A 16196-nucleotide genomic window follows, 5' to 3' on the forward strand; every position below is an offset into this window, starting at 1 on the left:
TTGTTTGCCTTTAAATTATTTCCCTCATAGCAGTTTTCAAACTAGTTAGGATGACCAAACACTCGAAGCCATGATGCCCTTTACATAGCACCATGAATTACTGAGATACTTAATTCCAACATAAAATTATACAAGCTAGGAACGATTTTACCGGCAGAAAATACAAGTTTATTATGGCTTCCACATCTCAAAAATACTACTACTATCCATAAAACATTTATTAAACCACATTTCATAGCAGGATAACAAATAGCACAATTTGAGCCAAGCCAGCCATCTAGAAAGGCATGACTCAAAGACTAATGGGGATTTGAGACAACTGCTCAGGTTTAACTTCCTCCTCTTCCCTGTAATTTGCTTTTGTCTGATCTTAGCTCCCAGGGTCTGACTTTGCTGACTTGAAACCTGTTCAACTTCACATGGCCCAACATGATCCGAGCTACGCACTCCTGTCTCTGCACGTGCTGGCCAGCCCCAGGAGCGGGGAAAGGGGGTCTCCAAGTGCTCTAGAAATCTAGGCCAGGTAGGGATGCAAGGAGGCAGGGTTAGTGCAGAAAAGAGGAACAGTGTCCCTTGCTCCTAACTCTGACATGCGATAGGTGCTCAATAAAGGTACTGATTGAAAAAGGCATCTCCAAAGGTGAGCTTGGGAGCAAAAGGGGCAGATCAGATTAAGAAAGGATGTGATGCCAAGTTATGAGTTATTAGGTTGGTGCAAGTCATTGTGGTGTTTGCCATTCTTTTTCACCTTTTAAGCTGCCATGACTTTTTGCACCAACCAAATAAATGGACAAGCAGGCTCTCCAGAGTTGCCTCGGAGCCTGGCAGGGCACTAAGCCAGTTTGGACAATTTGTTTATATTGTATCTTATTCCACAAAGACTCTGAAAAGTTAAGTGACGGTAGCTTAGAGTTTAAAAACGTAGCGCATGCGACTCCTTTTCTAAACCCTAGAAAGTTCTCTAGGGTTAAGGGAAGTCTTGGACACTAAAGGGCACGTTTTCTTTTTGTGGCTGCAATTTAGTAGAAAGCCAAAAACACAGGAGTCCTTCCGTCCTGTAAACTTGGGTCCGTTTATTTCATCAACATATCTCTACACATAGGGAATGATTTTGGAGAAAATTAGCGACACACAGGTCCACCAAAAAAGTTATTGAACAACAGATGAGCAGCTGTTTGTTTTTCACTAAACCGTTTGCTTCTCGTTCACTTGTTTGGCGATCTCTATGAGGGAGGCAAGTGGTGGTTGGAATTAACCTTTTCAAATTAGTAAATAACTAAGGTTTGAATGTTACATTGTGCTTAGCCATCATATAATTTGGACATAGAGCACACCGAACTAGATAGTTTGAAAAAAATACACAGTTGAATCTAGAAATTCCCACTGAAATTTCTCCTTTTCCTTTATGGGATGTTGAGAATGAACTTTTCAATGTCTTGTTGCCCATTGTCAGAACATTTCAGCATTGGGCCAGCTAGGAAATATTCTCTGCCCCCCACCTTTTGGCTTAACTTATAATTCACCATAACTTGTATCTATTGAACATTATTGTATTAGGGGCTTCATAGAGTTATCTTATTTGACTCTCTTCACAGACCTATGAGGTATTATCCCCATTTTGGAAACAAGAGAAAAAAGGTGCAGAAAGGTTCATTTGCCCAAGGTTGTGTGGCTACTAAGTGGCCAAACCACACTCCTCTGCCTCCCAGTTGGTGACCCGTCACAGGGCTTTGCTATTCCCAGGAGATGGACCCTCTGCTTTGTAAGGAGGCCTTGGCACTCCAAGGACACTCCAAGGACACGGCCCACAGGGCTCACAGGATGCTGCGGTACCTCCACCTCTGCGCCTCCTGCCGTCCTCCTCTGTGGCCCCTGGAGACTGTTGAGCAGCAGCCATGGTCCAGTCTTGGGCTCATCCCTTTGGCTGGATTCCTCTTCCCACAGCTGCCCCTCGGATATTGATTTGCTCCTCAAGGCTTGCTCCTCACTTCAAGTTTTGCTCAGACATCACTTCAGGGAGGCTTTCCTGACGACTTGAATTACGACTGCAGCCCCAGCCTCCCCACTGCCTTTACCGTACTTGTACTCCCATGTCCCTACCACTTCCTAGTACACGTGAACTCCGAGAGTAGGGATAGGATTTTTTGTCTTTTTCTGGGTCTATCTCTGACACCTGGATTAGTGCCTGGTACAAAGTAGACACTATCTGCTCAATAAGTGGACAAACTATGAACCTACTAGTCATTGCTATTGCTAACTCCTGTAACAATTTAATGTTCAGAAATAGGAGGGCTAGATAAAAATGTAGTTTTAAGGAGACCACTAGTACAAATCTTTATACAGAATTTATAATAGGCCATGTGTGTACATTTAGGCCTCTCGGTAACTTCTTGTGGGTTTTCTTTTCAGCAGATTTAAAAACAAAAGTTTTATTTTGAGGTTTGAACTTCCTAATCCAACTCAAATGTTGTATGTATCTAAAATGTTACACATAGCATATATTTGTTATCTATATAAATCTACTTATTTTATTAAAATATAGAGAACAAAAAAAACATTATGTTTCCATTGAAAAAAAATTTTAAACAGTGCCAGTTATGCAAAAGCATTATTGTTAATTGGGGGAGAAACACAGCTCTTGTTTCCTTGAAAGAAATGTATTATAAAATAGTTTTCATGAAACATTTCAAATATCATAAGCTCACATGAAAATTTTGCTTGACTGTCACCCAACTGGGGGGACTTCACTAGGAAATGTACAATGTACTTAAGAATTGAGTATCTGTACTTAACTGTGGGCAGAACAGCCGTACATAATTTATCATGAAAATACCTTTTCTGTTTAGAGAATAAATTTATTTCAGTATGGTCTCATACAATATACGTATTGCTAATTCAAATCCTTATTGTAAAGAGTTGCTATATGTGTACATGCATACATAAATTGCATTTCTGGGCCAAGGTATTACAAATAGCATATTATTTCTTTTTATACATGAAAATTTGGAGGATTTATTAAAATTCTGAAATCTAGTAAACCTATTAATTGAAACACTTTTTCTTCCAGGAGAAATTATCCTAGCATTTGTCAAACTATTACCTTAGACAAAAAACAAAACAAAACAAGGTTTACAAGCACTTTCTCCCTCCCTTCTTCTTTCTTACTCTTTTGTGCTTGAGATTACTCTCAGGTATTCAAAAATAAATTACTTCATTGCCACCTGTGACTGAGAGGAGCACAGCCTAAGGCCTATGTTAATTAGCAAATTTTAAAAGAAATACAAGCCTTAAATATCCTGCTACATAATTACAATTTGGTTTGTATATTAAACAGACATTACCGTTTGGGCAGTAAATATAGAAGAACATGATTCAGATGTATTGAAGAATAAAGTATTTCACATTTCTTGCACACATCTGAAGTCTCTGCACCCCTTTCATTAAGCATCTGAACTTTTACAATAACTACCTATACTATTTTTTCATGGTTTCTTGAATGTTGTCATCAGGAACAGTTTTTGTAAACCACACTGTATTACTATATTAGTATTGCTCTTAGCACTGTTTCAATTTCCTTACACCATGGCTTTATTACACTAATAGTTTTATGTCAACAATCTATAATAAAGTGAAAAGCTTTACTTTTATGGTGTTCTCTTTGATTCATTCTTGTTCACGGTTACGGGGTTCCTAGAAGTCCAGGAATCAAACTGGTATTATTATATTAAAAATAAAAAACCCAACAAAATAGTAATTTTCTAATTGCTTTACCCTCCTTTACACAATTATCATCCTAATGCTGCCAAATGTAAATTTTTCAGGTAACTGAAATATATATATAATACATCTTTAGTTTTCACACATCTTTTGAAAAATTTACTCCTTACTGGTCTTGTTCGGCAGAGTAGCATCCATTTAACTATTTCTTGATTCAATCATCTATGGACACCTATTACTACACTAAGTTATAACATAAGCATGTCTGTACCTTAGGGCTTTGCGGTACAAGGCAATCTACCCATATGCACCATACAACCCCTATCACTGCAGATTTAATCAAGTTCTTCGAAGTCTCCCTTAAGGGGCCAGTGTACTTCCCCTGCTGCCTGACACCTCCCACCCCTCACTTGGTTGTGCCTAATCTGGCTTGGGCTTGGACATGTGATTTAAGTGGAGTAGTTACGATAATGTATTCATTATGTAAGGTTCTTCACGAGACTTGCAGGATTATCCCAGGAGGAAAAGACAACAGCTTTTGCTTATAGACTTTTGTGGCATCTATGTGGCAAAGAGACTTCTTAGAGTTTCTGTGAGCTTAAATTATATTTTAATTATGTTTGCGTTTTTAGTTCTTCCTACAATTTCCTGAACATTTATTGCTTAAAAATATTTAAGTAAAAAATGTTCCTAAATCAAATTTTAATTTCCATAAATGTCTAGAGCAATGGCTACAAATAACATGAAATTTGAATTGTGTTCTTTGGCAGTCTGTTCAGAGAAATGTGGACCAGATCTTAATACTGGGAATTATGAAGAGTTGCCAATACGTTTTCTAGTGAGAAGCATTTACTTTCCAGTGTTCATGGTGATAAGAAGGTTGATAGTTCAAACAATTTATTGCTGCTTTATAGTATACATAATTAAATGAAGAAACATGTTAAACTCAAGGGAATTTTTATAGGTTACTTGCAATTGTTATTGCAGGCAACAACTTGTACATGATTTTATTTCCAAATCCACAAAAAACAAATTTTATACAAATCAGCACTGTAAAAATGTCAATTACAGCCCCGGAGGCTTTGCTGGCAGAATAATTGTCTAAATTCTAGAATATGGGAAACAGGATTTTTTCTGAATTCGTCTTTTTTTTCCATTTTCTTTTCTTTTTTTTTATAAAAAATTTACAAGTGAAATGTTACTACAAAACTTTTTATAAGGAATTTTTGCAAAACATTTACATTTTACCATCAACTATTTCTGTTTTAAAATCATTATGTAGATTTAATACCCTATGCTGCACATCAATTTATGTGGGATGACAACCTAGTGACATGCATAAAAAAACACCACAAGGCATTAAAATGAAGACTTAAATACAAATATTGTTGCAATAAAACAGTTATAAAATTGAAAAATAGGACCTAAACATCATGCTTATCTAAGTTTGACAAATTAAGTTTTTCTCCTAGATTACACACTTTTATTACTGCTCTCATGAGAGTGTGATAAATAATGACTTAACATCAAGTTCTAATGTAATCAGCAACACATACACAAACCTAACCAAAAAAAGAATACTGTAAGAAAAAACTATTCTAACACTGGAGTTCTACCATGATAAATATATAGCTTTGCACTGATAATTACAATAAAGAAAAGTTTTATAACAGTGGCCAAGGGAATGAACAGTGAAATGCCATTAAACAAGACTACTGCACATCTGTGCCCTATTACTTATAACAGCTATATCCCACTGAGTCAAATAAAGGACAGTGAAATTTACGATTCATATAAGACAGAAAAGTGGATTCAGAATGGTATGCAGAACAGACTGTCAAAATATTTCTAATTTCAGTGGTGAAATGTGCACCTGCTAACACAAATTAATATATTTTATATGCTATAAAGCTATCCAGACTCAGTTTGTTAAATTTATAATAGGCCTCATTGTTGATTAAAAAATAACTTCCATTTCTGAAGAGCATACACAGGTATGCATTAAAACTGGTTCATGGGATAACGGTGCAGAGAGCTCATACTTGCTATTATCAACAACACAAAGTGTCACTCTGAGAAAACATGATTCGAACATTAGGAAACTTTCTTTGCATAAAAAAATTTATAGCACTGATTGTGTAGCATAATGATAGATAAAATATGTATTTGATGTTTCAGCTCCTATATAATAAAATTAAAATTAACACTACCAAATGCTCCTCTGTACCAAACAAAACAGACTCTGATGTTTTAAAGCCAGATACATCAGTTGTTAAGAGTACATTAAATAAAATATACAAAACAATTTACAAAATCCAACTAAAATTTAAAGACTTTGTTACAAGTCTACAAAAGCTTTAAGAAACTTGAAATTTATAACCACAGTGTAAAAATTTTTTTTTCCTTTAATCTCAAAGCTTTTTTATACAAACTGAAAGCACAAAAGACCTTCAGTTTTATATAACGCTACAAAGGGCTGGCCTAAAGTGTACATAGTGTAAACAGTGATCATTACAGTATTTCTCCTTCATCAAAAATACAAGAAACGTCACAATTTTGGAAGAGAATTCACATGAGTAGTACTTTTCCTGAAATAATAGAGAACACACAAGAAAACATGTACCTAAAACAGTCCCCAAACTAATGATGTTAATAAACAAAGTAGTTAAAAACTTCAGTTTTCAAATGGTCAATTTCAATTCCACTATGATTCTGTGTAAACACATTTTTAAAATATGAAATATCTTACTAATATTTAAGCTATTGATATAATCCAAACTTTTTTTCATATGAAACTTTTGGCCATCTTTCCTATAAGACCCTTGCATAAAAGAAATACATTGTTTTCTTTAGTCACTTACTTGACTAAAAATTATTCTGATTTTTAAAAAATAATTTTTGTTTCATAATTATCACGTCTGTTATACATTTGTTAGGTTGTCTTTTTAAGCAAAATTCAGTTATTAACGTAACAAAGACATTACTGTGTTGTAAATTCTTCATCAGCCTTCTAACACAGTACTAGAAATAAAATGGAATTGGCTAGTTTTTAGTAGAAAGGATAACGAAAATTATAATGTAGTTAAATGATAATTTTCTGCTAGCCTCAAAAAAAGTATGATAATTCTCTTTGGCTACCCAGTCAAAGCATAAAGAATTCTGCACATTGTCAACATAACTCATATTTACAGAATATGAAACTACAGAACAATTTATACTCTATGCAAATATTTCCAATATAAACATTTAAAATGAATTTTGTGGTACAACCGAGGGTTAGGAATATCATCAATCCTAACTTCAAAACCTTACATGTTAAGTTGCCTTTTATTTTTCAGAAGCTTTTTTGGGTTCTGTTTTAACCATTTCCCCCCCTCCCAGTATTTTCTTAAGGTTTCAATCTAAAATTTAACCTAAGGTTTAGCTCTAAGTTCCTCTTGTGTCTCCAAATGGAGAAAGTAATTAAACTTCACTGATTGTCTGCATACACACTACTATAATGTAGTGGTAATAAAGATCTGAGATGCATCTCAGATTACTTTTTTGGAACTTAACTAATTTAGCTGTTGAAGAATTCTAACATTTAGAAAAGACGGCCAAAACTACTTTCAGTTGATTTTCCAAAAATCAAGGTAAGGGAATAAAGTATTGTTCCTATCATCAGTTAGCTATCTTGTTTTCTGTGCTATAGAAAAAAAAATTCAAGTAAATTATTACTGACTGAATTAATAAAAAAGTATTTCAAAGAAAACAAGTCCAATTAAGGTCCAGCCTGCAAACTACTGAGATCTGTCTTTCTCAACATGTTAACACATGATGTTACAAGAGGGCAAGATTCATTTTAAACATTATGTGACACATTTCCAAATAACTACAACTTACAGTATGGAGGAAATACTTTTTTCTCTGTTTCCAGTATCAGTTTGCTTTCTGTATTTTTAAAAATTCAACACTTCACATGTTAATCCCAAATCTTGGAATAAAGAAGCCAAGAATGAAAATATGATTTCCTACTCTGTAATCCACTTGACCAGCCCATTTCCAGATTTTCAAAGGCGTGTAAACTTAAGTGCAGCACTAGAGGTCTCTGTTATAAATAACTTTTCAGAATTCTTCCATGTTGGCTGAAACATTAGGTGTTGCTGGGTTTGAATCTTGAGAAATGGCTGCAACTGTGACAATTCTTGGGGAGCCAAGCACCTCTGTAACAGATGAGTCCAGTTCTCCCGAGGTAACAATGGCAAGAGCTGTCCCACCACCTTTCTTATTCTGATGCGTTTTGACATGTTTGGAGAGATGATCACTCCGCATAAACCTTTTAGAACATTCTGGGCATTCAAATCTCTTTTCACCTAAACAGAAAAATAGTAAATAAGTAGTAATTCACTTTTTAAAAATGAAATCATAACTTTAAATTAATTTCTCTTCTAGTCATAGTACACTTTCGTTTAACTTTTGACTAGTTGCAAAATACTTCATTTTTATTTTAAAATACTATCAAACAAGTAGTGCAGTGTGAAGAGCATGTGATTGGGAATAAAAGACCTGAGTTAAAGTCCTGGTTTTGCTAAGCACTGGAAATAAAAGTGGGAACAAGTAAAATAACCACTCTGGGCCTCAGTTTCCCCATCTACAAAATAAAAGGATTTCTAACAGATGATCTCAAAAATCTCTTCCAGGTATAATAACACATAATATTCAAGTTTCATGTCTACTCTTCCTTAAAAACTACTGTCTGGGTTTTGGTTATAATGCCTAAAGAAATGAAAGTATTTTAGAACTATTTCAAATAAAATCAGTTAATAATTTAATAGTGTATTGAGTTTCCTCACAAGGCAAAACATTAGAGTCGGACAAATACTACATTTCAACCAACAGACTTTTTAGGTCTCATTGAATAAGACTGTCAGGTTCTACTACACAATGTGATGCTTAAATAGGTCTCTTTAAAATATAAGATAGTTCTACTGGAACTAACCACTTCTATACTCTGGAATAAAAACTAAGTAAATGTTAACCAAAAAAAAAAAAAAAAAAAAAAAGCCATTTCAATTTTGTGTAGAATGGGACACACAAAATTTGGTCAACTGGTATATAGTGATGTTCACAACGGATCAACTACTACGTTTCCTCCTTCCTTCTAAAATTGTTACTTAAGGGAATGAAACGTTTTCTCAGTCTGACAGTAGAACTTGGATAATAAGAAAGTTCAGTTCAGCTGACTTCTTTACTTGGCCCTGCTTTTGACTTACCAATAGAAAATCTATAGGTTCAAGTTTGTCCATGTCAGATATTTTCCCCTCTTCTTTATGTGTTTGCTTTTATTTTTTAAAAAATTGCATTTGCAGTATCTCATTGAACTTTTCTTTCTTTCAGTCTTGAAAAATTAAATAAAAGGATAAATAAATGGTTTATACAAAATTCTCAAAGACATTAAAAATAAAGGCAGTTAAGCTTTAAAGTAAAGTGACTTGCATTTTATGGATGCTGACACCTACATAAGGACAAAAAAACAATTAAACGAGGATTTAAGTTTGGGATCAATTTTGAACTCCTTTATCTTTCAAGTTTCCCATCTGATTTCAAAAGAAAAATCTCTGTTTACAAATTCTGAAGCTGGAAGAAATCTTAAAGATCTTATTTTACATTTTCATTTTATTGATGAGCAAGTTGAGGCTCAGAAATTAATTTGCTTGGGAGTCATACAACTTATTAATATCAGCAGGATTCAAGGCACCCGATTTTCAGGTTGGGCTTTTTAATGCTACATCACAAGAGTGCAACTAGAGACCTCTGTTCTTTTACAGCAACAATGACCAAGAATAATCAGAACGAAATCAGGTGGTGATGGCCTGACGGTATAAGATCATTCAGCAAGCAGTGAATCAACTGGGGAATCAACCTACATAGTGGCTGTTTAATAAGTATTTGTTAACTGTGATGTTCATGAACTCAGTCATTTTTCAACAAATATTTGTGGAATACTTGTAACGTGCCAGGCACTGGTGATACAAAAATAAACAAGTGAGAATCTCTGACTTTAAGAAGCTTCCATTATCTTAAGATAGTCGTAAGCAACCATGTGGAGCTATGGATAAGCTTGTTAAGAAATCTAATGAAAAAAAGAAAGGGGGGAGGAGGAGGAAGAAAAGGAAGAGGAGGAGGAGGAGAAAAAGGAGGAGAAGGAAAAGAAGGAGGAGAAGAAGAGAAGGCGAGAGGGAGAGGAGGAGCAAAAAGGGAGAGAAATCTAAGTGCTGAGCCACTCCATGGCAAACTGTAAGATAAAAGAGCAATGACGGTGACATGGTTTGTGTATGGATTTTCTATTGTCTACTCCTAAGTGGTGTGGCCAATAAATTTCAAACAATGAAAGTTGGCTAGAATCTCAAAATAAGTAAATTATGCTGTACAATTAAACTATCATTAGGGGAATGACATTTTAGTTTATTATCCTTTTCCACAGAGAAGTGTGTTTTCTGTGGTGTCAGACAATTTCTAAATCTCCTACTCTAAGCAAACATTATCATTATATTTTATCTCAAGGAGGAACAATTTTTGTACTATTAGGTTGGTGCAAAAGTAATTTCGGTTTTTGCAATTATTTTTAACCTTTTAAACTACAATTACATTTGCACCAACCTAATAATTATACATACTACGGTATCATTTCATTATTTTATAATTATTCTTAGGTTAATACATTTTATAACTAATGCAATTAATTACTGAAACTTGGTATGAGTTTATTTATGGTAGAATGGCCCCCCAAATATGTCCACACACTAATCCCTGGAACTTGTTTTATTACATGGTAAAAGGAATGTTAACTAAGAGTCAGAGGTTAATATAGGGAGATTATTCAGAAATAGCTGGGTGGGCCCAATGTAATCACATGAATTCTTAAAAAGCAGAGAGCTTCCTTCAGCTGCAGTCAAAGAGTTGAAAGAGAAATCAGAGAAATTGGAAGTTGAAGAGAGACTTGATCTGCTGTTGGAGGGGGGCCACATGGAAAGTAAGAGAAGGAATGTTAGCAGCCTCCAGAGCAAACACACCAGCTCCAGCTGATAGCTGGCAAGGAAAGAAGATGCCCCATCCTACAACAGAACTGGGTTGGCAGCGTGAGTGATATGAAAGCAGATTCTTCCCCAGAGCCTTCTATAAGGAACACAGCCCAGCCGACAACTTAATCTCTACTTTGTGAGATGCTAAGCAGACGCAGGCCAAGCTTATTTAAACTTCTGACTTAAAGAAACTGTGACATAACAAATGTGTGTGGTCTTAAGCTGCTGAATTTGTGGTAACTTGTTATGGCAGCAGTAGAAAACTAATAGATATATAAGATATAACCTTGAAAAAATTAAACCCTAATAAGAAAATAAATTATAGCTGATACATTTAATGGTTCAAGATCTGTGAAACATCTTCATTAAAGTATCTAAAGCATGTGAAGGACAAATTCCAAATTTTATTTCTCACAGATGAAAAAAGTAAAGGGATTAAGAAGCACAAATTGGTAGTTAAAAAATAGTCATGGGGATGTAAAGTAAAGCACAGGGGATACAGTTAATAACATGGTAATAATTACGTATAGTGCCAGGTGGGTACTAGGCTAGTCAGGGGGATCACTTCGTAAATTATATAAATGTCTAATCCTACATGGTACACCTGAAACTAATATAATATTGAATGTCAACTGTAATTTAAAAACATTTTCAAACTGGGGGGTGGAGGGGAAGGTGAAGAGGAATAAGAGGTTCAAATTTCCACGTGTAAAACAACTAAGTCATGGAGATGTAATGTACAGCAGAGGGAATACAGTCAATAATATTGTGATAGCGTGGGTACAGTGTCAGATGGTTGCTGGACTTATCATGGTGATCACTTCCTTAGGTATATACATGTTGGATAACTATGGTGTATACCTGAAACTAATATAGTATTATGTTAGTTAATAAATTAGTTAACATAGTTAACATATTAATAAAAATCTTAAAAAATACAGTATTTTAAAATAATTTAAATAGAAGATTCACATTTAGAAACTACATTAGATGACTTCCTAACATGATATTCTTAACAGTACTTTCTCTCAGAAAAAATGTGCTGAGATTTTCAAGTGGAATCATAGATTTAAGGGATGACTGGACCTAATCAGATCTTTTAAGCTTTATTTATAGGAAGTAACCATCAAGAGCCAATTATAGCTATCATAGTTCTGCCTATAACCTGGTTTTTAAAATGTTACCCTCAAGCCTAAGCTAGTACAATGTACAAAGCATTTTTTGAATTATTAATGTTATTTCCAAATCTGTCATTTGATAACATACTTCCATATTTATAAATTAAAATTCATTTCAGGAGCGGACTAAGGGACTGTACTCATTTCCTAGGGCTTCCAAAAGAAAATACCACAAACTGGGCAGCTTAAAGTAACAGATACTTATTTCCTCACAGTTCTGGAGGCTAGACGTCTAAAATCAAGGTGTCAGCAGGGAAATGTTTCACCAGAGGCTCTAGGGAGGAATCCTTGTGGGCCTCATGCTAGCTTCTGGTGACTTCTGCTAATTCCTGGCACTCACTGCCTTGCAGCTGCATCTCTCCATCGGTGCCTCTGTCTTCACCTGGCCTTTCCCCTATGTCTCTGTGTCTTCTCTCCTTGTTATACAGTCATTAGTCATTGGGTTTAGGGCCCACTAGGTCCCAAAATCTAAGTGCCAAGCACAGTATCACCTCATCTTAATTCATTTAATCTGCAAAGAACCTATTTCAATTAAGGTCACATTAACAGACACCAGAGTAAGGACTTGAACCCATCTTTCTGGGAGACACCATTCAACCCCATTCACAGAAAATTGTAAATGTCTGCAATTTGTTATAGCCAACTGAAAAACACCTTTTGCTCCATAAGTAACTTTCACCAAATGCCCATGTGTAGCATATATACAATTTCTTATGAAAAATAACCAGACTTACATATAATTTACATTACAAAAATCAATTTTTGATTTGTTCTAAGAAACCTAATTATTCACACTGAGAGACCTGTAGGCCCTGGATCCCCGCCACCCCCCAACGCCCTGAACCCATCAGTCCCTACTGCATGCTCTTAGTAGGCCCAACCTAGAATATCTAAATGAATCGCTTCATGAATACCCTCAATTCTCTTCTATCATTACCTGTGGATAAAGGTAAATTAAAAGGGGGAAGGATGATAATTTGAGAGAAATCATTTGGCTTAAATTTTCTTGAAGTAAAAGACTGGGAGCAAAGGAAGATTGAGTGGGAGTTACAAAGTAAAAAAGACTTAAGAAGGTTTAGGTAATTATTAAAGTATTGAGGAAACTGACAAAAAAGAATACAACTGATAGGCTATTCTGAGAGACTGGCCAACATATGAGACCATGAATTTACAGGGACATCGATTTGCATAATGAGTAATTTTTCATTTCCTCTTTCAGCAATTATCTAGTCAAATACAGAAGGCCTTTGGCCATTTCATTATAAATGTTTTCTTTTTAAAGCAATCTTACCTAGGCTAATAGTTTTAACTATCATCTATAAATACCGTTTCCCTGAAGATAAGACCTAGCCAGACAATCAGCTCTAATGCGTCTTTTGAAGCAAAAATTAATGTAAGACCCGGTCTTATATTATGTAAGACCCGGTCTTATATTACAGTAAAATAAGACAGGGTCTCATATTAATTTTTGCTCCAGACACATTAGAGCTGATTGTCCAGCTAAGTCTTATTTTCGGGGAGACACGGTATGTGCCTACATCAAGATCCAAATTCCTCAACTCAACTGTGAATTTGACATCTCCTTGATGTGCCACAAGCAGCATCATTCAACATGTCACGAACAGAACTCATCAACTCTCTTTCTAATCCTTACAATTCTTTAGAACTAAAGGCGGGGAGGGGTGTAGGGTACAGCATCAGGAATACAGTCAAATACTGTAATAACTATGTGTAGTGTCGGATGGGTACTAGGTTTATCAGGGTGAGAGATGGGAGGGGGTTGAGGAGCAGGGTGAAAAATGTGAAGGAATAAGAAGTACAGATTGGTAGTTACAGAGCAGTCCTGGGCATGTACAGTAAAGCATAGAGAATTCAGTCCATGATACGGTAATAACTATGTATAGTGCCAGGTGGGTACTAGACTAGTCAGGGGGATCACGTCTTAAATTATGTACATGTCTAACCACTTCACTGTACACCTAAAATTAACATAAAATAATACTGAATGTCAACTATAATTGAAAAATTGTAAAAGGTGGGGGAAAGGTGAAGGAAGGAGAATAACAGGTTCAAATTTCCAGGTATAAAACAACTAAGTCATGGGGGTGTCATGTACAGCATAGGGAAAAAATCAATAATCCTGTGATAGAATGGTACAGTGTCAGATGCTTGCTGGACTAGCATGATCATCACTTCTTTAGGTATATAAATGTTCAGTAACTATGGTGTATACCTGAAACTAATATAACATTGTAGATTAGTTAATTTTAATAAAAAAAAATCTTTAAAAATTAGGAAAAAAAAGAAATGGGGGGTGGGGGGGACAAAAACCATGAAAAAGGTAATGTCAGCAAAGACGGTGATCTCCAAAAATTCCTCCTCTGTGAAAAGAATCAGAAAACTGAACAAAAACTATCAAAATCAACCCTCTCAAACTCTGGAAGTTAATAAAGGCTTACAGTACCTCAGGGAGTGTTTATTAAAGAAAAATGGCCGAATCTTAGTAAGAACAGAAAGCTCTGTGGTGTTTTAATTTACATAATTCCATTTTCTGCTCTCCAGCAGCCTGGAAGCCACCAGAGGAAGCAGAACAGAGCTGGAGCTTTTTCAAAACCTCATTCCCAGAATTATCATTATTTGATCTGCTTAGTGGTTCTTTGAAAGACGCCATGTATAAGACTGTTGTATTTAACCTGACTTGAAGGTAGCCCAATGGGAAAAGTCGTCTTCTGAGTGTGGAGAAGGATGTATTTGTCTAGAACAATTACAAGCAAGTGTTTTAACTTCATGGATGACAGAGATAATAAATAATACTTGAGACTAACAATAAATAAACTAAACAAAAGCTTAAAAGGAAAAGCTGGGAGATACGATATCCACAGGGGCTTTGAAAAGCTCTGGCATACTCCTAGAAAAACACATACATGCTTAGGGCTGTGAGCCTGCTCAGTTAAGGCCCAAGGCCAAACTCTCACTTGTGCCTAACCTTTGAGGTTCTATGTAAGCAGGAAGTGAAGGCTCATGCAGAGTCGTCAACTATCTGGCTGAGTGTTGAAGGGGGCCCCATCATTCACACAGAGCCTCTCAGCAAAGGAGATTTATTGGTCCCAGGCATTTAAAGAAAGAATATTTGAAGAAATGTCTGAAAACTTCTCAAATTTGATGAAAAACATTAACCTACATATCCAAGAAGCTCCATTAATTCCAAGTAGGTTAAATGCAAGTAAGACACATAATAATCAAAACGTCTAAAGTAAAAAACAGAAAATCTAGAAAGCAAGAAGAGAAAAGTGGGTCTTACCTATAAGGGATCGTTAAATAAGAATAATTACTGATTTTTCATCAGAGATCACAGAAGCCAGAAAGCAGTGGGATGATAGATTCAAAGAGATCAAAGAAAAAAACCTGTCAACCAAGAATTCTATATGCAGCAAAATGTTCCAAAAATTAAAACAATTAAGATATTCCCAGATTAATAAAAAATGAAAATATGTTCTGCTAGCACATCTCCACCTATAAAAAATACTGAAGGAAGTCCCTCAGACTGAAATGAAAAGGCACTAGATGGTAACTTAAATATACATAAAGAAATAAAGATCACCAGGTAAGGTAATGATATGTTAAATATAAAAAACAGTATAAATGCATTTTTTATTTGACTGATTTTTTTTTCTCCTTTTTATCTGGTTTAAAACACAGCTGCATAAAGCAATGATTATAAATTGGTGTTGATGGGTATATAATGTACAAAGATGTAACTGATGAGAGTAACAGCAAATGGGGAGGCAGAGCTATACACGAGAAAAGTTAGTATTAATCCAAACTAGATGATTATGTGATGTGAATTATAATCCCCAAAGCAGGCAACCACTAAGAAAATAACTAAAAAATATGTATGTATGGTAAAAGAAATGACAAGGGAATTAAAATAACATGAGAAAATTTTATTTAACACAAAATGTCAGTAATAGAGGAATACAGAAACAAAAAAGATATAAGACATTTAGAAAATAAATACCAGAATGGCAGAAGTCCTTATCGGTGATTGTATTAATTATAAATGTATTAAACTCCCCAATTAAAAGGCAGAAATTGAAAGAATGGATTTAAAAACATGATCCAACTATGTGCTACCTAAACGAGGCTCATCTTAAAACTCAGACACAAATAAGCTAAAAGGATGGAAAAAAGATATACCATGCAAACAGAGAGCTAAAATGGCTATACTAATATCAGCCCA

At 35.1% G+C, this 16196-nt stretch overlaps 1 protein-coding gene across 4 annotated transcripts in view; it reads right to left on the reverse strand.

Moving 5' to 3' along the window:
* Nucleotides 1-4670: 4670 nt before the first annotated feature.
* SP4 (Sp4 transcription factor) overlaps nt 4671-16196 on the reverse strand; it is a 69585-nt gene continuing 58059 nt past the window's right edge. For 2 of the 4 annotated variants that reach the window (XM_074340831.2, XM_019727489.3), the window contains one exon: nt 4671-8069. In XM_074340831.2, coding sequence (XP_074196932.1) covers nt 7767-8069 — 303 coding nt within the window. In that variant the 3' untranslated portion in view covers nt 4671-7766. Of the gene's footprint in view, nt 8070-8967; nt 9095-16196 lie in introns of those variants that run through there. The other 2 variants (XM_074340833.2, XM_074340832.2) reach the window with 2 other exon arrangements.

The sequence above is a fragment of the Rhinolophus sinicus genome, chromosome 4, assembly GCF_057876585.1.
Source record: "Rhinolophus sinicus isolate RSI-liver-muscle chromosome 4, RSI-T2T, whole genome shotgun sequence".
Taxonomy (NCBI): Eukaryota; Metazoa; Chordata; class Mammalia; order Chiroptera; family Rhinolophidae; genus Rhinolophus; species Rhinolophus sinicus.